General features: G+C 37.2%; 2 protein-coding genes across 6 annotated transcripts in view; one reads left to right on the forward strand and one right to left on the reverse strand.

Moving 5' to 3' along the window:
- gcm2 (glial cells missing transcription factor 2) overlaps nucleotides 1–8,742 on the reverse strand; it is a 57,607-nt gene extending 48,865 nt beyond the window's left edge. The window contains exons 1-3 of one of the 5 annotated variants that reach the window (XM_069913353.1): nucleotides 8,597–8,742; nucleotides 2,916–2,985; nucleotides 923–1,089 (exon numbers count right to left, since the gene is read on the reverse strand). In XM_069913353.1, the coding sequence (XP_069769454.1) occupies nucleotides 923–1,015 (93 nt within the window). In that variant the 5' untranslated portion in view covers nucleotides 1,016–1,089; nucleotides 2,916–2,985; nucleotides 8,597–8,742. Of the gene's footprint in view, nucleotides 1–922; nucleotides 1,090–2,874; nucleotides 2,894–2,915; nucleotides 2,986–3,978; nucleotides 3,998–7,683; nucleotides 7,931–8,596 lie in introns of those variants that run through there. The other 4 variants (XM_069913354.1, XM_069913355.1, XM_069913356.1 and 1 more) reach the window with 4 other exon arrangements.
- Nucleotides 4,790–25,764, forward strand: part of LOC138758747 (synaptonemal complex protein 2-like) — a 41,078-nt gene continuing 20,103 nt past the window's right edge. Inside the window, exons 1-5 of the mRNA XM_069928127.1 lie at nucleotides 4,790–4,869; nucleotides 6,621–6,683; nucleotides 9,229–9,385; nucleotides 16,816–17,088; nucleotides 18,750–18,931. The gene's annotated coding sequence lies outside the window, so the exon portion shown is untranslated. The remainder of the gene's footprint in view (nucleotides 4,870–6,620; nucleotides 6,684–9,228; nucleotides 9,386–16,815; nucleotides 17,089–18,749; nucleotides 18,932–25,764) is intronic.

The following is a 25,764-nucleotide window of genomic DNA, read 5'->3' on the forward strand; positions in this document are numbered from 1 at the left end:
AAGTAAACTAAGTATTTCCTAATTCCCTTTTATTAACCCACCACAATTTATGTCAAACTGAACAAAACTCACAAACTGAACCGGTTTTATTTGTTGTGAAAACAAGAAGGTGCTGAAACACTCGGCAGGCCAGGCAGCGCCAGCTGAGAGAGAAAAAGCAACGCCAACGATTCAGATCGATGACACTTTCTTTTCAGGTTACCACATTGCACTTTTTATTCAGATCTTCTATTTGTAACTTGTTCATTTGAAAGAATGTGCAAAATTAGGAAAAAGGTTTGTAATGAAAGCGAAGATCACCCGAGACGATCTCTACACCACAGAATGATTAAAAGGACACGAATTTGCGATTTCTTTAAAAAAAAATCGTTTCAAGACATTGACGTTGGAGGCTCTCTCTTCTTAAACGTGCAAGCTGACCTTACTCCTCAGAACCCCGGGTTAATGGATCGAACACTCACCTTTTTCGGTGAAACGTTAACAACTCCAACCCCATCCCCCAAACCCTTCTCCGTGGAACGGTTCAAAATTCAAGAACAAAATTGTGCAAAACAGCAAGGTTTCGGCCGGGGCGGCTTCTTCTGCTTTGCTCCCCCAACCTCTCAAACAACCTAAGCAAAGGTTTCACACTTAACTTTAAAATAAGACGACGCGCGGGATTTAACAGATGCTAGAATTTGCAGCAAAAACAATCTGCTGGAGGAACTTTTGTCGAAGGATTCCGGCCAGAAACGTCTATTTTGTTTCTCTCCCTCTCTGTGCTGCTCATGTGCTGAGTTGCTCCAGCAGGAAGTTTTTGAAACTTCGATACGCGTTTTAATAACCCGTTTAGGACCAGTTACCTCATTCTAGGTATTACTAATTAGCAGGTTGAGTTTGTTCAGTTTTATGTAAAGACTCCCTGATAGAGTTGCGAAGTTACCTGAGGCAGTTTCGGATCATTTATATCCCAAGTGATTTTCATTCCATTGGAACACACGCAGTCAGCATCTTCGAACGGGTCCCCTGAGGACATGATTGCCTCTCGCCCAAGGGGTCAGTGTCGCTTCTGGTCTTTGGGAGGTATCGGCCGGGCGAGGGATTTAAGGACTGTGTAAAATAAAAAGGCAGAGAGAAGAGGAGAACACGAAACAATTGGCGGGAGAGAACTGACTCAATGAATAAAAAAAAGTTAAAATCTCTAAAGGACTTCAGAAATTGCTCATGTTGTTGCTGGTAAACCTGTGTTGTTGAAATCTCATTGGATCTGCGAGGAAGGAAACGCCTCCAGGTGATCCCTCCGCCACACGAGTGAAGCTGTGACGAGCGCTACCTGCTTGCCCCGCTTGCCCCACATGATTCAACACATGTTCACGTCGGGTAAGGAGTCCGAAAAGCGGGTACTGTGCCAGCTTTTTTACAAAAAAAAATCTCTAGTGCAATCATTTACGGAAGACAAACTTGTCCCACGCTCAGCTCGTCTCACTGCCGCTGTGGAGAATCCAGCAAACAGCCTCCCGAGACGCGCCACAGAAACCCCGCCGTAAATCAAGGATTGAATGCACATCAAGACGGAAACGAAAGTCTTCATTTACAGCGATAACGCGTCTTTACAGTATTTAAGTTGTTAACACGCACAATTTCATATTCTTTAAAACCAAAGCAAATTATTATGACAAAAGCAATTTCAAGATAAAATGATGGCTAAAGGAAACGAAATGCATTTTTTAAATACGGTGGACAGCATTCCACCAAATTTTAACCCAACTTTCAAAGAGCGATATGATTCAAGCGATTGTAGCCTCGTTCCGTTTGCTATGCAGCCTTCAATCCAATGTTCTGCTGTGAGCTCATTTGAATTGACTGTCATTAACAGGACAGTTAAAATAAACAAAATGTTGAACTGATGGTGTATATGGATCGACATCGCATGTTCAAAATGGAAGTCATTTGGCGTTTTATAAAATGTTAACAGAAGAACTAAAAATCAATGTATTACATCAACTAATAAAGTAACATCCGACCGTATTCGACATGCAATATGTGCTTTGAGAATATAAGGTGTGGGTTATGTCTTTCCCCATATTTATACAGAAACGTGGCTAAATACAGCCTCATTTATGTGTAGTGAATAAACAAAGAAACAAACAACTCTGTTGTTTTATGTAAACAGTTTAGAAAGAAGTCAAATCGTGGAACCTGTTCTGGCAAAGCTTTTTTTTGGCTGAGTAGCTAATTCCCAAGAACCTTCATTGCATGAATGAATCGATGCAGACAATTCGAACTAAATGCTAATGAACAAATGAATATGAAAGTTATAATTAAGACACAGACGGAAATGGAGATGGGAAGAACGTGTTTAAGATTTTTGAATAAAGGGTTTGGGGAACGGGTAGTTGAGTGGGGCTGAGTCTGTGGTCAGATCAGCCATGACCTTGAATGCTGGAGCAGGCTCTCCGGGCCTGATGGCCGACTCCTGCACCCGCTTCTTATGTTCTTATGGATGGGACTGGGAATCAATCATTCGAAATTGGATCCGAATCTGATTCTGATCCGGGTGACACAGTATTTCATGAAATAGATTCAGGGATTCGATGTCAACAGGCACCACCTCACTACCTCCTCTCAACACTCTCTTCCCTCAGCGCTCTGCCCCCAGCCCCGAACACACACTCCCAAGAGACAACCATTGTGTGTGGGTCAGGGAAATCTCCCGCACCGCTTGTCTTGGAAAGTTTCCCCCAGAGACCTGCTTAACGCCTTTATTCACAAAATAAATTCAACAAGCATCGATTGAAAGTATTAATATTGGAATATTAACATTAAAACCAGTCGATCCCAATGACTGAAACAAGGCCACGAAATCAATTATTCCAAAATTAAAGCAATACACACCCGAGCATTAAATCAACGCGCTACACTGTCGAACCACTCACTTTCCTGTCGATCCTCTGTGATGCACAACAGAAGGGGATATTTTAAAACAATCCATTCCGAAGTATAACCCTGGAACACAAAACCAAGCTTTAAGGAAAAACGGTTCCGTCAAAAGTATGATCCGAACATCAAAGTCTCCATATAAACATTGCGCGAAATTAAGGTACGAACCCGCTTCGCAAAGAGCACGGGTTTAACTCGCGGCAGTTCATAAGCGTTGGTGCACATTGGCAAAGCAAGATCAAAATAAAGGAATCTCTCCTGAAAGAAGTACCTTTGGAGGGAAAGTTCAGTAACAGGTAAAGTGTATAAAACACAAGTTGAAAAAGGAATGCTGTAAATCGCCATCATACCACTCGGGCGATCTGGGTAGTAAAAATCTAAAAGTTAAATACAAAATGTTGGAAACGCTGAGCAGGGCAGATCAACCTGTGGGAAGAGATACTAAGTTAACTCTTATTTTGAGGACAGAGAGAGCGGAGTGAACTTATAGGACAATTAAGACTTCTCTTTCTCGGTCAGAATTAAATTAGCCACGAGATTATGAAATTATGGACAAAATCGTAGAGAAACAGTTCGGCGTGATATATATTCCAGAAACGTCTCATGATGGGGAAAATTCTCCAGGAAAAACCAACACTCCTGTTACAGCAGGTGAATTATGATGGGTTCAGGTAGAGCTATGAAAATGTGAAACGCGAAAGTCTGCAGACGCTTGGGATTGTAATACAGAAATGCTGGAGAACCTCAGCGGGGCACTCAGTGCCCATTGGAGGTAAATACATATTATCGACATTTCGGGCCTGATTCCTTCTTCAAAGAATAAGAACATGGTCGTAGAGCTTGAGAGCAGCAAGGAGTGCAGATGGGGGAGCTATGAGAGAGACTGTCACAGCACTCCATCGAAGAGAGAACTTCTCTTCGCAGTGGAGTGAAACACGAAAGTCAATTTCTATGACCTCTGAAGACTGCGAGACCGGCTGAGTTCCTCCAACAATTCTGTGTATTTTTAGAGCTATGAAAATGTCGTTTTTGATGATTATTAGGACAGGAAATACGTACATTTCATTTTAAAAACGTTGCAAATACAAGTTAGAAGGTTGTGTAGAAGTCAGTATCGCCGAATCACGGTGGTTATAGCATGGGAGGAGTTTATTTATTGTATTCAGTCCACCCTGGTTCAATGCAAGAAAAATCCATCCCCCGTCTTTTCCCATGATCCCGCAAATTTCCTCCTATCAGTTACTTTAAAAAAAAGTACAATTGGATCAGTCGCTGCTAACGATGCATTGTCAACCGCAACCTCTTGATAATTATCACAATTGTCCTTTGTGTCTCCTCGCAACCTCTTCTATTCGAAGGTGAAGAACCCAGCTTCCTTGCTGTATTCACATCACAAAAAAAAAGTGCCCCACACTTAGGAACATATTATTGGATCTCTTCCGCACCCTCTCTAAAGTATTCACATCTTTCGATTAGTGGTGTGAGACTCAGAACTGGATGCAATGTTCCAATTGAGTGGGACATTTCCTTGTCTGGTACTATATGTCTCGATCTATAAAGTCGAGGATCCCATGTGCATATAACCGCTCTCCAACCAACCCCACACTACTTTCAAGCAACTGTTGCAGGAACGAAAGTTACAGGAGCCTGAAGACCAGCATCCAGGGGCACAAGGACAGCTTCTTCCCCTTTGTCATCAGAATCCTGAATGAATAATGAACCAAAGATATTGCCTTACTTTGGCTTTTTTCTTTCCTTTTTGCACTATTTTTATTTATTTGGTAAGGTGGTTTATAGAAATGATTGTATTGTGATGTCACAAAACAATGAATTTTGTGACATTGTTCATGACAATACATTCTGATATATTCCTCAAGATTCCACTCCTGTTAGAATCACACCTTCATGATTATATTGACAATTATTCATGTTACCACAAAGTTTTCTTTTGTGAGTATAAATATTATTTGCTAATATCGACCCATTGGGACAGCCTCTTTGATCTTGAAGCCTGTTGGATCCTGTTTAGATGTTTATTTCAAAGTGAACAAATGAAAAGGGTATAAATAATGAAACAAAATTGAATATACAAAAATAATTGACAAAATATGTAAAATAAAATATTTGAGTATTTTCATTTATAGTATTGATCTTATTTCTAATATTGAAAATATATTGTATTATTTTCCAATGTATGCTTTCAAGGAAGTATATGGAGCAACAGAAAGAAACGAATGGTGGATCTTGGATTGCAGGAGTAAATCGCTAATTGGTTATCATCTACTCTGAACCCTAAAGACGATCACTCTTTAGAACATGCTTCTACATATTTTAGAGCATGAAAAAACATAAAAATATTCATTTCAAGTTATTAAAATGTTGCTTGCCATTAAAATAGTGAAGTGTATCCAGATGGATAATAAACTTATGATGATGTGTTAGCATATTTGACAGATCCAGGGAAGTTGTTGATGAAGTTAAGGACCAAACTGGAAGATTATGGGAAAGTTTTGGGTTAGAAGATTAATTTGGATAAGAGTGAAATTATGCCTTTAACAAATGGGGATTATAGACAATATCACAAGGAAGTCAATTCAGGTGGCCAGAAGAAGGCATAAAATATTTAGGGAATAAAAGTAGATAAATATTTATGTAATTTGTACAAACTTAATTATCTCTCCTTGCTCAGAAGTTTGAGGAAGACCTACCTAGATGGAGACCTTTGCCTATAACATTGATAAGCAGGGTTAACTATCAAAATGAAGATGATACCAAGAGTTCAATATATTTTTTCAATTGTTGCCCATTTCATTATCCCAGAGCTTTTTTTATGGTACTTAACGAAGGTATCAGGAGGTTCCTATGGAATGACAAGGTGGCTAGAATCTCCGTGGAGAAATTAATGTGGGATTATAACATAGAGGGTCTAAAATAACTAAATTTTTAAAATATATTATAGGACAGCCCAGGCAAAGTTTACTACATCATTTTTTGATGGAGAGACTATCCCGTCCTGAGCACAAAATGGGTTATATTTGATTGATGAAAAGATAGCAGAAGAATTTATTTACAAATGGAATACTTAATTAATTTCAAAGTAATCAAATAACCTTCTACTAAAACATATACTGCAAATTTGTTAAAAAATAAATCAATGTATTGGATTAAAAATTAGAATATCTTCAAAAATGCCTTTGACCCAAAATAATTTAATACCTTTGACTATGGGTAATAAGATCCTGGACATCTGGTGCCAGAAAGGGATCAAATATATCAAAGATTGTTATATACAAAGGCAGTTATATACAAAGGCATTTGAACAGTTAAGAAATAAATATGATTTGTCTCCTGGAACATTCTTCGCCTATCTACAAGTAAAATCTTTCTTAAGGCTAAAATTAGGATCAGATATGATTTTACCAAGATGCAACAATATGGAGATTCTAATTCAAAAGGGGGAATATATATCAATTTATATCTAGACTGTATTACATATTCCAAAGTGTTAGTCCAAAACCAAACATATGGATCTAGGAAGAGATGGGATTTAGATATTAATTAATTAATGAAGAGTACTGACAAGACCTATGAACAGTACGACTGGAATCATTAATACCATATATAAATTGTACAATATAATGTCTTACATCAGTTATAACTCATAACACAAAAATTACATCACTCAAAATCTGATTTTTCAGAAATGTGCTCTGGATGGTGTAGAGGTTGGAACTTCCATCCACTCCGCCTGGCTATCGACAAAGGTAAGGACTTTTTTGGGTGAATTTGGGGGACATTCTTAAAAAAATACTAAAGTGGATTTTCCACAAGATCTGAAAGTGTATCTTTTGGGAGACACCTTGGCAATATGAGTTTTAAGTTTCAAAACACCAAATTTCTTTTGTAAAGGTCGCATTAGCTGTAGCCAAGAAGTGTATAGGGATTTCATGGAAGACCAACTCCCAGTTAACCACCTCATGATGGAATTTGGAAATGCAGAGTTGCATTCCCCTAGAGAAGATCACTTACAACATAATTAAGAATTAAGACACATTGGTTAAAATATGGAAGCCTTATTTGAATTATATTGGAACCCAATTTGATTAATTCCCCTTACTTGCAAAGAAGATGACGCAGACATCGTGATCGTGCGTGTGCGTGTTTTTTTATAAATGAAGAAAGGTAGTTAATTGATTCCGTATTAATATGTTTATTGATTGCTTCATCAATTGTATAGGGGAGGGAGGTTGGGAGGAAAGTAAGGGAATGGGATTAACACATTCTCTCTCTCCCTCTAAATTGATTTATGTTTGTTGAGTCTGTAAAAAATCAAAAATAACATTCGAAAAACGGTGGTGTAAGTAGGAATGAAATCGAATTAATTTTATAATCTGAAATTTAATGCAGAAGCTATGATTTAGATATTTTACACTTTGATCAAAATACTTTATCTTTGTACACTGTTTTTAGAGTCAGTGCAGGCAAATCCCCACAATAAATGTTTTAAACGGAGTCAAATTGAGGATGTTGGAAATTTTACATAAAGACAGGCGATGTTGGAAATACTAAGCAAGTCAGATTTAAGTAGAAGTGTGCATTTAGAAACTCGGTAGTCATTAACAGATACAGCCCATTTCCACATTGTTTCAATTCTATTCCACAGCAAACGAAGAATTGTATTCTCTCAGTGTCTGGGAGATCGCACCGAAAACCCGTATCGCTCCAAAGTTTCAACGACGATTGGCATCCTTCTCTGTCACTAACCTTCTCGTGCACAGTCCAAGGCGCAGAGTCTGTCAAATGCGATATTTTCTTTCCTAGTTATTAACTAACTTGGAATATTTAGAGTTCTAAGTCCCAATTCGCAGAATCAAAGTCCTCGGAAAGTATTAAAGCATGGACAGGATTATCTTCTTCCTACTCCCACTCGCGTTGCTTGTCAATTACCAATAATCACATTTTCCAGAATGAAAAAAACATTCAGAATAATATGCACAATGGCAAATCTCAATCTGAAATCTTAATATTTCCCAGTAAAACACAATGATTGCATCCATCCGGATCACCTCTATCACTGGGGGTGGGGGGTGGGATGCAGAGCAGCGTTAAAGATAAAGTTTAAATATCTTCTGGAAGACCACGTCAATAAACAGGGCAACCGTATTCCCTGTAATAATGACATCGGATACTAAATTCAGCCACACAAGCACATGAGTAAACATTGGTTTGCATCACACTGAATGAAACAGAAAATAGCATACTAGAAAGAAAATATAGATGACAGAGAGCGCTTTTCACCCCTCGCACATACAGTACAATTAATCTTCGATAAGATGTGTTACTGCTGTGATCTAGTGAAATACTGCTGCGTTTGATTATTTTTAAAATGAAGTGCATAACCGCTGGCGAAGAGGGTGGACAGTTGCTGGGGTAGTGGGAGCATTCCCCTGCCCTTTAAACGGTGCCAATTGAGCTCCCGAGGAGAGAATGCAGAGCTTCCGTTTAAAAGCCCACCTGCATTGGTGTTTTCTGCTGCTTAACCCATTTAAAAGAAGCAGAACTTCACGGCAAGGACGATGAAATATTTCTAAGCCTGGAATGGAGTAACTTCTCGTGATTTGTCGTTGGGCAATGATCAAGGTTTAAACGTGGCGTTTAGAGAAAGAGGATTTCCTACCAAGGCTTGATCGACCCTGATCCGGTATTCCCAAGTGGAGCGTTTCAATGTTCAATCATCTGGGCTCCCATGTTACCTCTGTGTTGAAATGCATGAAGTCGGCGATTCTTTGGAAGCGTCCGTTGTCCTCACCTCGTGGGAACACGCCTCATCCGGACGCGGAGAGAGGCGGGCTCGTCCTGCCCTGCCCAGCACCTTTCGCTTCTTGTAAGGAGGGAGAACCATCTTGAGAATGTCCTCCAATTGTACATTTGATAAAGGACCCGTGGCTATGTTTTCTTTTTCCAAGGATTGTTTGATATGCGTTAGTCAAAATTTGTGTAATCAAGGTTTTAGGTGAATTTGATGCGTAAATTTGTCGGAAGTATTTTTGACAAATAAAAAGTATCGCAGACAACAGTGCGATACAACACCGGCACCTCGAGGTCCAAGAGCTGTTTCTCTCCAACCTTTTGCACTTCCCCTTTTTGCACTAATCAGGGACTGCCCCGACACCACAAAAGGTCTATCTGTTGTCACACTATTGTAACACCAACTTCTTGTTTTCTCTTGGACTATGGTAACCGTGAATCTATTAACGACCGATTTTTTTTGCATTTATTATCTATTTTTCATTTTCCTTTCTATTGTAGGTTTCGTCATGAAGTACCTGTTTGACGGCCTCAAGTAAGAGTGTCAGTGTATAGACAATGTACGTGACAACATTATTATTAAATAACGGGGCGGAGCGGTGAGAGCAACACCTTGATAGTGCCATCGATTGAACCCCGCGCTGTCTGTAAGGAGTTGGTACGTTCTCCCCATGTCTGCCTGGGTTTTCCCAGGGGCTCTGGTTTCCTCCCACTGTTCAAACTTGTACTGGGGGATTGGGTGTAAATTAGGCGGCACGGATTCGGGCTGTGTGTATGTCTAGATTTCAATCAAATAATTTAAAATATCTGATTTTACATTGAAAGTCCATTTAACCAGTTCCCCACAATCACACTACTGACTCGTAGCAATTAATTAGAAATAAAACATGTTTTATCAACATCTAAACTGCTGATGCTGAGATCCCTGGCATTTCCAACATTATGAAATGGTATGGAAGGTTGAGAGGGGATTTGATAGAGGTATGTAAAATTATGAGGGGAATAGATAGAGTAGATGTGAATAGGCTCTTACCCTTGAGGGTAGGAGAGATTGGAACAAGGAGCCTTAAGTTAAGGGGTGGGGGCAGAACTTTAGGAATAACATGAGAGGAAGCTTCTTCACTCAGAGAGTGGTGGCTGAGTGGAATGACCTTCTGGAAGAGGTGGTTGCAGCAGGGTCAATTTTGTCATTTAAACGGAGGTTGGAGGAGTACATGGATGTGGGGGGGTTGGAGGGTTATGGGCAGGGAGCAGGTAGGTGGATCTAGTGAAGTTTCACTTAAATCGGTGCGGATTAGAAGGGCCGCAATGGCCTGTTTCCGTACTGTACTTGTTATATGGTTATATGGAATTTTTCAGCACAAGCTGTGAGGTGTTCAATTTGATCCTAAGGTCAGGACAGGACTTACTCAGAACGCAGTAGAACTCCCAATGGTCTAGTAGAACAGAGAGATCCAGGGGCACATGTCTATTGTTCCATGAAAGTGGTAGGCAGAGAGGTGAAGAAGGTGTTTGGCACACTTGCCTTCATCAGTCAGGGCGCTGAGTAAAAGAAATTGGACGACATGTACCAGACGTTGGTGAGTCCATAGGGAGTACTGTGCTCAGTTCTGGTCTTCCTATACTGTATGAAAAGACACTTTTACACAGCTACTGAAGAGCAGAACATTTCAGGATATTTTCTGCTCCAGTGGCAGTGTAAAATTGTCAAGACAGAATTTATTATGTAAATTCCATCCTGTAATTTTTCCACTGGGACCCCTACACATTTTTACTGAGTGTAAAATGACTACAGCCACTCCATAAGAAACAGGCATAATGACCACATCAGGACACACCGGAGGCAAGTATGCTAATTGTTTTTAGAATAATTCTGAAGTTTCTGTGTAAAAATTCCAAAATATATCATTAAGTTGAAGAGGGTACAAGAGACATTCACAAGGGTGTTACCAAACTGGAATTATAAGGAGCAGGACAAATTGAACATTTTTCCTTGGAGACTGAGGGATGACCTTATAGAGATAAATAAATTCCTGAGGGTCTTAGATAGATGAATGGCCACAATCTGTTTCCCAGGGTAGGGATGGCTAAAACTAGAGAGCATAAGTTTAAGGTGAGAATGAAAAATTTAATTGGGAACTGACGGCCCACTTTCTCACAGAGAGGCTGTACATGGAACAAGCTGTCAGAGGAAGTTGAGGAGGTGGGGACAATTGCAATGTTTAAAAGACATGGATAGGAAAGGTTTAGAGCAGATATTCTTGGCCTTTCTTTTGGCTATGACCCACTTAGGACTCTGCTGCTGTAAGTTTGTGGACTCTCTTCCCTGGGAAGCAGTCACGCCATATGGCCCCCTTTGAGAGTAGCTGGATTAGAGGGATGTGGGGGAAGACAATCCCTTCCTAAAATCAATAATAAACTCTTTAGTATTGGTGTCATTGAGAACAAGATTGTTATTCTGGCACCACCAAACCACATTCTTGATCACCATCTTGTATTCTGATTCATAATTTCTACCTTGAGGAAGGGGTCAGGCCCTAAACATTGGTAATATATCTTTAGTTCCTATGGATGCTGTGAGACCTGCTGAGTTCCTCTAGCAAATCTGTGATTTTACTCATCATTTCCTTTTGTTTTGAATATTTTATTTAAAGTTTAACAACCATGATCATACAGAGTAATTTAAACAAAATACATCATCAAAACAAACGTGGTTTATATATAAAACCAAACAAAACCCTCGCCTCTGCATCTCCCTAACCCCTTACACTAATCATTCCCCCCTTCCAACATTCCAACCCTTAAATCTCTAATAACCTTACTAACCCCGAAAGGAAAAATAGAAAAGAAAAAAAGGAAAGAAGAAAAAAGAGAATTTGAGGAGAAATAACCAGAAATAAAACAATAACTAATCATCGTATGAGGAGCATATCCTGCCACATCCAGGTCCAGGACTTTAAAGTTTTAAATCCATATAATTCAAGTAAGGGCTCCAAATCTTCCTAAAAACAAAATATTTATCTCGCAGATTATATGTTATTTTCTCTAAAGGAATACAAGATCTCAATTCTGAATGCCATTTTTGTAAATTAATTTCTATTTGTTCTTTCCACTTAATTGCAATACACTTCCTTGCTGTTAATAAAAACTATTTGAAATTTATCCAAACCTAATTTCAAAAAATTTGAAATTATATCATTAATTAAAAAAATTAGTGGGTCCAAAGAAAACTTTAAAAACATTTTGTAGAAATTCTCTAACCCAAGACCAAAAAAGTTTAACTTTTTTCACATGACCATACTGAATGCAAAAAAGTCCCTTTCTCCTTCTGACATCAAAAACATAAATAAGAAGATATCAGATTATATCTTTTTAATTGTTCTGGAGTTAAATATAATTGATGTATAAAATTATAATGACCAAGTCTATATCTAACATTAATAATCTTGGTAATACTATATTTACAAATAGTTTGTCAATGATCTATACTAAATTCCACCCCTAAATCCTTTTCCCATTTTAATCTTGACTAATGTAAATCTATCTTAAACATTTTTTTGTTGCAGTAATTTATACATTTCAGATATAAATGCATTATTTCCACCTTCCCGAATTATCATTTCAAATTTTGATTCCTTTGGAAGCTCCAAATTACTCCCATAAAAATCATGTAGCAACGATTTAATTTGATAATGTATGGGTTGATATCTTGGTATTTGATATCTTTTTTTCATTATCTCAAATGAAAGATATCAACTTAATTTGTAACAATTATTCACTATCTTAATAGCTTTCTGATCCCAAATCTTAAGAAGTTGATTATTAATCATAAAAGGAAAAAGCTTATTCTGATACAAAGGAGTATATCTGGATATTTTACCTTGAGTACCAATTTCCTTATTCACTTTCTCCCATATTCCTATCAAATGAGACAATATTGGTGACATATGTGAATGTAACAACTTTTTGTTCCATTTATATACAAATTGACCCCTTAATTAATTCATTTTAACTCTCTATCTGCCCATGCCAACAAATTATCAGAATTAAAAGATTCAATTAATAAATTTTAATTGAGCACCTTTATAACAATGTGGAAAATTTGGAAGTTGTAAACCTCCTAATTCATATTTCCATGTTAATTTCTGAGTAGATACTCTTACCATTTTATCTTTCCATAAAAATTTTCTCACTATTACATTCAAATTTTTTTTAAATTAGGTAATGAAATATATTCATTTTAATACAATTCACTCTTCCTATTAAGGTTATTGGTAAATCTTTTCATCTAAATAAATAATTTTTAATTTTAGAAAATAATGGCAAATAATTTAATGCATATAAATGATTTATATGTCTATCTAGTTTGATACCCAAATATTTAATTTGATCAGTCCATTTAATTCATACAACATCTTTACAAGAATAATCTGCATCAAACAATGTGACATAAATTAACTTTTTTCCCAAATAATTTTATATCCAGATAATTCCACAAATTCCCTTAATCTATCCTGTAAAATTTTGAATGACTTTCTTGGTTCTGTTAAATAAATCAACAGCAAATAAATTAATCTTAAATTCATCCAGACCCATTGTAATGCCCTTTATCTCACTATCTTGCCTTATTAACTGTGCTAAAGGTTTTATCACCAATGCAAATAATGCAGATGACAAAAGACAACCTTGCCTAGTTGATCTGTCTAATCTGAAAGATTCAGATAAAAGTCCATTTGTCACAACGCTAGCCTAGGTTGTTTATATATTGGCTTAAACCAACATAAATATTGGTCCAAATTGAAACTTTTCCAATACCTTGAATAAAAAGCACCATTCAACTCTATCAAATGCTTTTTCAACATTTAATGATAAGACCATTGGCAAGTTGGATTTCTCCTGTGAAACATTAATTAAATTGATTAACTTAATTATATTGCTGCAGAGTAATGTTTTTTAATAATATGGTCAATATGAATCAGCACCAGTAAAAATTGTGCTAATCTAATGGCTAGAACCTTAGTCACAAGTTTCTAATCAACATTTGACAATGAAATTGGTCTATAAAATCCTGTTTTCAAAGGGTCTCTATCTTTCTTAAGTATAAATGTAATAATAGGTTGTGAAAAAGAATCTAGTAAAGATTACATTTCTCTGGCTTGTTCTAAGACTTCACTAAAAATGGTAATAATAACGTTTGAAACTTTTCATAAAATTCTGTAATAAACCCATCCTCTCCTGAAGATTTACCATTTGGTATTGATTTAAGAATTAAAGATACTTCCTTAAGATCTATTGGCTTCTCCAATTCCTCTCGCATCCAATCATTTAAAATGGGTAGCTGGAGTTCGCTTAAGTCTATCATTTTTATCTTGGTCCTGCTCAACTCCTGAAGTCTACAATTTCATCTAAAATTCTGTAAACTCTTCATTAATATCTTGAGGTTTATATGAAATTTCATATATTTTTTCTAATAGCATTTATTGTCCTAGATATTTGTTCAGATTTTAACTGCCATGCTAAGACTTTATGTACCCTTTCTCCTAATTCATAATATTTCAGCCTAGATCTTTGTAATAAATCTTCAAATCTATAAGTTTGTACTGTATTATATTTCAATTTTTTTAAAAGTCAATTGCACATTTTTTCTTCTTTCTTTGTAATTCTTTTTCCAAAATATTTATTTATTTCTCTAATATATCTGTTTCAACAATATATTGCTTCTTAACTTCAGGTGTAAAACTAATAATTTGGCCTATCAAATATGCTTTTAATGCATCTCATAATACAAATATACTATCTATAGATTGTCTATTTATATGTAAAAACTGTTGTATTTGTTCAGTTATAAAATTACAAAATTCTGAATTTTTTAATAATAAAGGATTGAATCTCCAACATTATATGGAATTCATTTTTTTCTGTTTTGGTATATATCAGTAAAACAAGTGAATAATCTGTCAAAATCCTAGACTTATATTCAACCTTGTAACAGCTGATAACAAAAAAAATCAATTCTAGAATAAGTATCATTACTGAGTTGAATAATACAAATATCTCTCTCTTTTTGGTTTAATTTCCTCCATATATCAATCAAATTCACTTCCTTCATCAAGGATCTTAATTTTTTTAGCCATCTTTGTCCTATTTGTTGCTTTCCCTGATTTATCCACTAAAGGATCTAAACAACAATTAAAATCACCTCCAATCATAATTTGGTCATAAAATTGTGCTAAATTAAGAAAGACCTCTTGAATAAATATCTTACCATCAATATTTGGTGCTTAAATATTCAGAATTGTCCAAGAGTACAAATAAATTTAACAATTTATTATTAAAACTTTTCCCCCTGACTCATATACAGGTTCTGAACTAAATGACAAATTTTTATTAACTAATATTGCCACACCTCTATCTTTTGAATTAAAAGAAGAAGCAAAACCTGACCAACCCAATCTCTCTTTAATTTTTGATATTCTTTATCAGTTAAATGTGTCTCTTGCAAAAATGTGACATCTACCTTTAATATTTTAATATAAGCTAACACTCATTTTCTTTTAATTTCATTATTGAGTCCATTCACATTAAATGTTGCAAATTTTAAATTAGCCATCTCATTTCACTACCATCCAAACCCATATAGCAGGACTCCCATCCATGTAAAACATACTAAAATTAATTCACATCTCCTCAACAAAATAGACAATAACAAATAAAGAATAAAGAGCCTCCCAAAAAAGAGAGAAAGAGAAAAAAACCCTCCCACCCCTTCAAAGTACTTACTGTACTACACCCTACACCCCCCCCCCCCCCAACTATACAGGTAGCGGCCTAAGCCACTAAGTGACCAATGGTTTCTGTTAGAGATACAATGAGATTTTGCATCTCTCCCAAACAGAATTAATTAAACAAACTGTATATATAAAAGAAAGTTCAGGTCTGATAAGCTTCTTCCAAGTCTTTATTCACTTGATCTTCATCAATGAATATCTCTTCAGAATCTCCTTCTTTTGTGATTCATCCTTCTGATCTTTCAGAGTTTTCTACCTTCTCTCTTTTCGTGCTCCATTATCCTTCTTTCCAAAGGTTCCATTCGATTTCTGCATCTGAGACGATGGAGACCATCCCTTTCTAAGGTCAGGCAGAGAATTGACAAACATCAATATATCTCCATTATCATCAAACAATTGTGTTTCATGCTCTCCATAAAAGACCTCTAATACAGCTGGGTATCTGAAAACAAATTTATAACCCTTCTGCCAGAGGACTGCTTTCGCCAAATTAAATTCTTTACGTCTTTTAATGATAGTTTGACTAAGATCTACATAGAAAAATACTCTTTTATTTTTAACCATCAATGGACCTCAATATTGTCAAGCATTCTGAACTGCCAATCATAAAATTAACTCTCTATCTTGGTAACGAAGACACCTTATCAAAATAGATCAGGGCGTTTGACCTTGTAACCATCTTTTTCTAATTGCTCTATGGGCCCTATCCAATTCCAGCCCATTCGGAAAAAAATTTGATCCTAAAATTTCTGGGATCCATTTTTGAAAAAAATTTACTGGTTCAGAATCTTCAAAGTCTTCCGGAAGTCCTGCTATCTTCACATTGTTCCTCCGGCTCTGATTTTCCAAAGAATCAATTTTCTTTATTAAATATTTTTTCTCTATTCTCCACCCAGTAAAAGAGTCATCCAAAGTATTCAATTTCTGTTGACATTGATCAATATCAGAAACACAATCCTCAAATTTATCTTCCATCATTTTAACTTTTTCTTGTATTTTGTCCACCAAATTAGCATATTTTGCCACATCCACTTTAACATGCTATATCCTCCATAACATTAGAGAGTTGTTTATTCACAGATGTAAAGCCTGAAGAAATCTGTTGAGACATAGCCTGAAATTGCTGTTCAAAATAATCTTTACATTTAACTGCAGACCTACCATAAGCTGGAGATATTTCCTCTTCAGCTTCTTCCTCCTCGCTAAACTCCAGTTCTTCTTCAGGACTTTCAACTTCAGTGGCTCCAGCCCCCGATCTCCTGCTTCCACCACTTTAACTTGCCTTCCTCTCCCTCCACAGGTCCTAAGCTGGTCTTCCACTGACCCAGGGTCACTCAATCAGTGAACATCAACAACCCCCATGGGGAGAAAAATGCTTGGAATAGTATGTACGCACATAGAAGTGCATGTGCTCACAACATCTCCAATCTCCATGGAGGAGTGTCTCTTGGCATTGGTACCATCTTGCCCGGAGTACCATGGCACTGGTGTCGGCGTCACTTTAGGAACAGCTGCTTGTTGACACTGGGGGCAGGGAGGAGCACCACCCAAGTCTCCAGGCTCCAACTCCAAGGTAAGCCTCACTTCCAAACTTACCGATTGTTTCAAAAACCGTTTCTTTGTTGTTGAGTTCTGATCTTCTTCCTATTTATTTCTAATTTAGTCTCATAAACTTTTAGAAAACTTTTATACTCTTAGAAAGTTATTTTAAAATGGGGTTTTCTTTAATTTGATAGGAGAGTGTGGTGCGCTGAGGTAGCACAAGCAAGCACAAAACTCAAAAGATTATATAACAGGCTTTATTCCAAGTAAAAATCTGAACACCAGTTCAAACCTTGGTGGCTCCCTGTGTGACTGGCTCAATTTTTGTTTCTGTGAAGGGAATCTAAAAATGAGAGGGCATAGATTTTAAGTGAGAGGAGAAAGATTTAAAAGGGATTGAGGGGCATCTTCTTCACACAGTGGATGGTGTATATGTGGAAAAAGCTGCCAGAGGACGGGGACAATTGTAATACTTATCATTCATTTGGGCAAGAATGTGGACAGGAAAGGCTTAGAGAGATATGGACCAAATGCAGGCAAATGTGACTAGCCTGGTCAGCATGGAAAGACAGACCAAATACCCCATTTCCATGCTGTGAAACTCTATGATTCTGTACCATAGAACAATAGAGAATTACAGCACAGAAACAGGCCATTTGGGCCTTCTAGTCTGTGCTGAATTATTTTTCTGCCTATCCCTGCATACCCCTGCTATTCATGTACCTGCCAAATTCTTTTTAAATATTAAAATAGAGCTTGCATTCACCACTTCACCTGGCAGCTTGTTCCACACTCCCATGACTCCTGTGTCAAGAGGTTCCCCCTAAACTTTTTTCCTTTCACTCTTTATCCATGTCCTCTGGTTTTTAGCTCACCAAATCTCAGTGGAAGATTTACTCTGTCCATACCCCTCATAATTTAAAATACCTCTATCAAATATCCCCTCATTCTTTGATGGTCCAGACAATAAAGTCCTAACCTGTTTAACCTTTCCCTGTAACTCAGCTCCTGAAGTCCAGGCAACATCACAAAAAATGAGCTCCTCAGGTCCCGGCAATGTCCTTGTAAATTTTGTATTATTGTATCTTTCCTGTAGTTAAGTGATCAAAACTGCACAAAATACTCCAAATTTGACTTCACTAATATCTTATACAACTTTACCATAAACTCCTAACTCCTATACTCAATGTTTTGATTTATGAAGGCCAAATGCCAAAAGCTTTCTTTCCAACTCTATCCACCTGTGAGACCAGTTTCAGGTAATTATCGATCTGTATTCCCAGATCCCTCTGTTCTCCTGTACTCCTCATTAGTGCCCTAACATTTACCATGTATGTTCTACCTTGGTTTGTTCTTCCAAAATGCAACACCTCACACTTGTCTGCATTAAATACCATCTGCCATTTTTCATTCCATTTTTCCAGCTGGGTAAATTGATCTGAAAATCTTCTTCACTGTCCACAATGCCTCCAATATTAGTAATGTGGTGATATGTAATTACACCATTAGGTCACCAGGGGTCATCCCAGTGACCTTATATATAAAGAAGTCCAGAGCTACAGTCTAGCCTTCCAAGTTTGTCTTGCAGAAAGACAAGACCTCTTAGTGTACATATTAGTTTATTAAAGCTGTCTTATACTCACACTGCTGTTGTGGTTATTGTCAGTACAATTTAATAAACTAATATGATAGTTACTAGGATGGAAGCTGCTTCTGCTCCAATGCGCATTCCCGACCACCTGGAGACTCTTCCTGAGGAATGGAATCTGGGGACGACTAGCACGCACGTGCTTCCGAGGACAGAGACGGCGAGGAACTGCTGTACTGGAATCATGGTAGAATGCAGGGAAGACCACAGAAGTATGATAGGGCAGGTAAGAAATGGCCAAGAGCCCTGTCTGCCTGTGGGTTCGCCAGTACAGGCGCTGCCGACCCTATATAGAATATTGTAGTTAAATGTAGACAAGTGTCGTATGAAACTTGCTGACCCAATTTACCACGTTATCATCCAGATCATTGATATAGATGACAAACAACTATGGTCCCAGTCTGAGAAGTAATCATCCACTACCATTCTCTGGCTTCTCCCGCATGGACAATGTCAAATGCAGTTCACTACTTCACCATGAATTCCGAGCGTCTGAATCTTCCTGACCAAACTCCCATGTGGGACTTTGTCAAAGACATCACTAAAGTCCATGTGGACAACATTTACAGCCTTTCCTTCATCAACGTTCCTGTTACCTCCTCAAAAAATTCTATAAGATTGGTTAAATATGACCTATCATGCACAAAGCCATGTTGACTATCTCTAATCAGCTTCTGGCTATCCCAATACTTGTATATCCAATCTCTTACAACACCTTCCAATAATTTACCTACCACTGATATCAGGCTCACTAGCCTATAATTTCCAGGCTTACATTTGAAGTCTTTTTTATTTTCTTTTGAATATTTTATTTTCGTATTTTTTTCCAAAAATATACATAGTAAGACTTTAAATATACAATATATTAAAGTTTTTTCTCAAAAGCACCACAAACAAAAACCAAAACAAAACAGTCCCTCCTTCTTTCTCTCACCTTCCATACATACAGATCCATACACTGTCAGAGCTTACATATATTTTAAGTATATAGAGTACAGTATTTGTATTTATGTATATATACATTTTTGTATATATAATAGTTATTTTATACCTTTTCTTGTTCCTTTTTATTACTGTATCTGGGGTCCCTATGTGGTCCAAGTATGGCTGCCAGAACTTTATAAAAGTGTCATATTTTATCTTTAAGTTAAATGTGATTATTTTTCATGGGTACACAGGTGTTCATTTCCACAGTCCATCGTGCTATAAGTAGAGGGGTGTTGGACTTTTAAGTGATTGAATACATTTTTTTGCTACCACCAGTGCTATTTTTATAAATGAAATTTGATATTTGGTCAATTTGTTACTCATTTCCATGAAATTACCTAATAGATATAGCTCTGGGTCACCCGTGAAGGCCACTTCTGTTATCCTAGTTAATTTTTCTGCGATTTCTTGCCAAAATGGCCTCACTTTCATACGCGACCACATGGCATGTAGAATAGTTCCCGTTTCAGTCTCACATCTGAAACACATCTCTGAAATTTCAGCTTTTGATCTGTATAACTTTTGTGGGTTAAGATAGAAATGGTATAAAAAATTATACTGAACCAATCCATATCTTGAATTTATAATTTACATCATGCTGTCCTTACACCAATCTGACCAGTTTTTCTGAAATCACCACACCCAAAACCAACTCCCATTTTTCCCTTGACTCCTGTAACCCTGGTTTTGCACTTTCGCTCTGGAGAGCATAGTACCATTTTGTTATAAATTTGGATGTATTCCCCATCCAGACCATTGTTCAATTTCATTAATTTCAGGTGGAACCAACATTGGTCCCCATCTTTCTCTTAAGAATGATCTAAGCTGGAGAAAACAGAAGAAGGTCCCATTGACCACTCTGTATTTGTGTTTTAATTATTCAAAGATCATAAGACTTCCTTCCGTGTAACAGTCCTTAATAAATCTTATGCCTTTGTCATACCACAAACTTAATATTCTATTGCCCATGTTCATAGGCAGTAACACATTGGGGGTTTTATTGATATCCCTACTTTCTTTCCTATACATTCATTAATTTCTTGCCACATTCTAATGATATGTATTAGAATGGGGTTATCCATCTTTTTCTTTAGTGATTTGACACTCACTCCATTTATAGATAAAAGTCCTTTGCTTCCCCCTCCTCCATTGAGTACATTCCCATTTGAACCCAAGACGGGGGGTTGTCTTCATTGAAAAAGGCTGTGAGAAATCTAGTCTGTGCAGCTAGGTAATATCTTTTGAAATCTGGAAGCCTAAGTCCTCCCAGTCTGTAATCCATGTCAGTTTTTCCAATACAATTCTTAGTATCTTATTATTCCATAGGAATGGTCTAATATGGTTGTTTAACAGCATAAAAAAGTTTTTAGATACGGAATAGGGAGCGATTGAAAAAGGTATGGCAGTTTTGGCATCACTTTCATTTTGAGACAATTAACCCTTCCCACTAAAGTAATCAGCCAGTTTCTCCATTTCTGTTGGTCTCTTTCTATCTTCCCAAGAAGAGGAACAGAATTTAGTTTGTACATATTTTGTAAGTTATTGTCAGTTGCTATTCCAAGATATTTTATTCCATGACATTTAAATTTACTTCCTTTTTGGTATCTTTCATATTCAAAATTTGTTAATGGCATTATCTCACTTTGATCCATGTTTATTTTGTACCCTGATATTCTTCCATATTTTTCTAGTGTTATTTGTAGTTTTTCCAAAGATTTAGCCGGTTCTGATAGGTACAATAGTACATCATCAGTGAATAAACAGTTATTGTGTTCCTTTTGCCTGACTTTGAAGCCCTTTATATCCAGATCCCTTCTTATTATCTCTGCCATCTCAGTCTCACATCTGAAACACATCTTTGAAATTTCTAAAATAAAAAGTGCTGGGGCAGGGTGCATCAATCTTCTAATGGGGAACACCATCGACATCTGATTAATTGTTATTATTTTAGCTTGTGGTTTATGGTATAATATTTTTATCCAATTTATAAATGTTCTGCCTATACCAGATTTTTCCATTGTTTTAAATAAAAAGGGCCATTTCAAATGGTTGAATGCCTTTTCTTTGTCTAGGGAGACTGTAATATTTAGATTTCATTTAGGTTTAGCCATGTGTATTATATTAAATAATCTTACTAGACTATTTGAGGAATTTAAGAAATCCTGCTTGGTCTGTATGTATTAGTTTTGTCAAGCATTGTCCTAACCTATTAGCCAACACTTTTGCTATATCTTATAATCAGCATTTAACAGGGATATTGTTCTGTATGATGAAGCTTTTTGTGGTTCCCTATACTTTTTTGGTTACACTGTAATAATCATGGTTGAGAATGACTCCAGGAGAGTCTATGCTTTCACAGTTTGGTTCAGGACATCCATTAAAATGGACATTAATAATTTTCTGAATTGTCTATAAAACTCATCCTCTCCTGGTGATTTGTTAGCCTGTAGGATGCCCAGAGCCTTTTCAATTTCTTCCCTTGTGAAGGGAATATCTAATTCTATCCTTTCTTTCTCTTCCAGCCTTAGAAGTTTGACATTCAGCAAAAATTCTTCCATTTCATTCTCATCTCCTAGTGTGATGAATTATATTATATTTTATATTGTATATAGATATGTTTTTGAAGGAGATAGATTTTGGGGGTAGTGTGGGTCACAAACAAACACAAACACTTCATTACACAGATCTCATTTAAAATGCAAGAGCTCTGCTCAAGCCAGATAGTCCAATCTCTCAGGGCCTTTGTAAAGAAAATGGAAACTGCATTGCTGAAAGACTTCACAAGTAGGTGTTAATTAGACATGCTGTGGAGTAATGGATTATTTGGAAAGCAACAGATAAATGGACTTAGAAGATTGGGTCTGGTGCCGCAATCTGCCTGGTTGCAGTTTGCTGTTCTAAGAAGGTCATGTGGTTTTGCAAACACAGAGAGAGAGAGAGAGAGAGAGAGAGAGAGAGAGAGAGAGAAAGCAAACAGGCTTTCTCTGAGAGAGAGAGGGAGAGAGAGAGAGGGAGAGAGAGAGAGAGAGAACTTCTTTCTGCAGCATGGCAAGCTGGCAGCTTGTTTAAAAACCCATTTTGAAGACAGGTTGTGAGTTTTGTGTTCAGCCATGTGGTCTGTATGAGAGGAAATGGATGGCTATATAATATTTTTCTTGAAATAAGGGAATCAAAAAGGAACTCTGTGATGACCTGCAGAAGAAGAGGTTATCATTTGGAAAACACTGATGGGGCAAGTTTCTTTGGAAAGACACTGAATTGGCTGATCGGAAGAAATCAGTTTGTGCCTGTCCAATGAACAATGAATTACCTTTCAAGCATCAAAGCCTGGTGAAGATTCATAAATGTTACATTTTGTGCACAGTATAAGAATTGCCTGATACCGGTGAACTTGGAGGAGTGAGAAGTGAAATTGGACTGTGAATCAAATAAATTTTCTGAACTTACATACACATTACATACACATGTGCTTACAATTAGAAGGGGGTTAAGTTAAGTTAATAGTAATAAGATAAAGTTTGAACCTGTTTTTATGTTTAAAGAAAATTAAAAATGACTTTTGTTTAAGTAACCATTTGTCTTGGTGAATTTTTATTGCTGCTGGATGTTGGTGTCCTCTGGGCCTGTAACATTAGTAATTCTAATTTGTAAAGTTTTGTGTAATGTTGTCTAAGTGTATCGCTAATTTCTTTTTGCTTAAACCTGTATAATATAGTGTCTGATTCTGTTTTTATAGCATTCTTGATTACTTCTCTGTTTTAATCTGCCAAGCTAAAAATTTGTGTGCCCGTTCCCCAACTCATAGTATTGACGTTTAGTTTTTAATATAACTTCTTCTGTCCTTATGCTTGTGTGTTGTAACACTATTGGTGGGACATCATGGGGTGGGACTTCCACATCTTGGAGAGAGAGGCTCAGGACTAGCAAGGAGAAGCCCGCACATATAGATATTCACTAAGTGTACTGTAAAATAAAGCAAACTATGAATGCGACTCCAGGCTCGTTTTTATAACGAGCGTGTCTGAACCCAACAGGACATGGTGTCAGGAGTGGAGCTTTGAGCCACAGAGAGAAGAGCAGGCTGTGAAAGAATAAAAGTGAAAGAGGTGAGCTAAGATGGAGGACGGGCCTGAACATGTAGAGGCACCCCAATTGGGAATGGCGGCTCCTCCAATGGCATCTTTCACAATAAAACCTCCAGAACCCTTCAACTTCTCAAAGCCACAGGAGTGGGAGAAGTGGATAGGAAGATTCGAGCACTTCAGACTGACAAGTAATTAAATAATTCCTCTGAAGCTAACCAGATGAATACACTGGTATACTGCATGGGGACGAGGATGATGACATGCTATGAGGCCTAGACTTACCAGGCATGCAGCTTCAGCAGTACGATGCAGTACAGAGAGCATTTGATTATTATTTTGTGCCCAGAAACGTAATTTATGAATGGGTGAAATTTAACAAGCAAGTACAGCAGCTTACAGAAACAGTAGACATGTTCATTATAGCCTTGTATTGCACTGGCAGAGAACTATGAATATGTGGATTTGCATAACGAACTTTTACATGACAGACTAGTAGTGGGTCTAAGAAATTCATCACTGTCGGAGAGGATGCAATTTGACAAGGAAGGTTCTTATCAGTTTTCAGAGAGAGATTTGTTGTTTGTTGGACACACATTGAATCCTTCTGATCAGCCACTTCAATTTCTTGCTAAAGAAACCTTCCCCATCAGGGTTTTCCAGACGATAACATCTTCCTTTCAGGTCACTACAGAATTCCTTTTTGCTTCCCTTATTTCAAGTGAAAAATTATATAGCCAGCCATCTTCTCTTGTATGGATGACAAGGGCTTTGACCAGGCTGAACACAGAACTCACAATCCATCTTCAAAATGCGGTTTTTCCACAAACTTGCCAGCTTGTCATGTTCCAGCTGCTACTGCTGAACTGTAGAAATATTCTCTCTCTCTCTCTCTCTCTCTCTCTCTATCTCAGAGAAAACCAAATGACCCTCTTAGAACAGCAAACTGCATTCAGACTGTAGCACCGGACCCAATCTTCTGAGTTCCTTCATCTGTTGCTTTCCTAAACAATAATCCATAACTCCACTGCATGTCCAATTAACACCTACTCATGAAGTGTCTATGGGCATTCTTCAAAGTTTTTGCAAAGGCACCCGGAGCCTGGACTGTCTGGCTTGAGCAGAGCTCTGGTATTTTAAAATGAGACCTGTGTTGTGAAGTGTTTGTTTGTGACATACACTAAAAAACCTGCCACAATTTATCTCCTATAAAACATATCTATAAATAATATAAAATATAACATTATCTGTCACAAAACACACACACACACACACACACACACACACACACACCCCTAGATCTAACAGTGATGTTGACAATAGTACCTGGAAGCAAGCGTAAAAAGCCCATGGGTTTTTCCGAAGAAGAAGAAACCCTCTCTTTGGTGCCATCTTTTAAAACCGCTCCTCTCCTGGTGTCGTCTTCTCCCCAAGTTGGAGTTCCCACCTTGCTGCTTTCCTTACCACCTTTCTATCTTTTCAGAGATCTCCATATAAACCAATGTCTTTTTTAACAGTGAAAACAAGACAGCTCAGTACTATTAGTATAAATAAGTCCCGCTTTGAAATGGTCTTTTCAGCCCTTTCAGCTGGCGACTTTAATCTTTTCATAACTTTCTTAAAAATTCTTCCACTTCTTTATTCTTGAAAATTTGTCAATTATATTCAGAGACACCCAGCCTCAGTGTTGCTGGATAAATCATTGAATAGTTAAAGTTGTCTCTTTACCTTGTCAAATTCCTTTCTTTCTTTGACCAAGGCAGGGCTGAAGTCCTGGAAAACCATTACTTTTGCATTGTCCACCACCTAATGGGCCATTATTATTTTTTGAATATTCAAACACTGCTCTCAAGATTGCATCTCTCTGGGAGGAGTCACGTGATGGAGTAGTGGCCGGTAGGGGAACTCCAGCCCTCTCCAGAAAAGTTAAAAAAAGATAGAGAAAAAACAAAGGCACAAACATAAAAACCATAACAAAGTGAAAGTAAAA

Source organism: Narcine bancroftii, chromosome 1, assembly GCF_036971445.1.
Source record: "Narcine bancroftii isolate sNarBan1 chromosome 1, sNarBan1.hap1, whole genome shotgun sequence".
Classification (NCBI taxonomy): Eukaryota; Metazoa; Chordata; class Chondrichthyes; order Torpediniformes; family Narcinidae; genus Narcine; species Narcine bancroftii.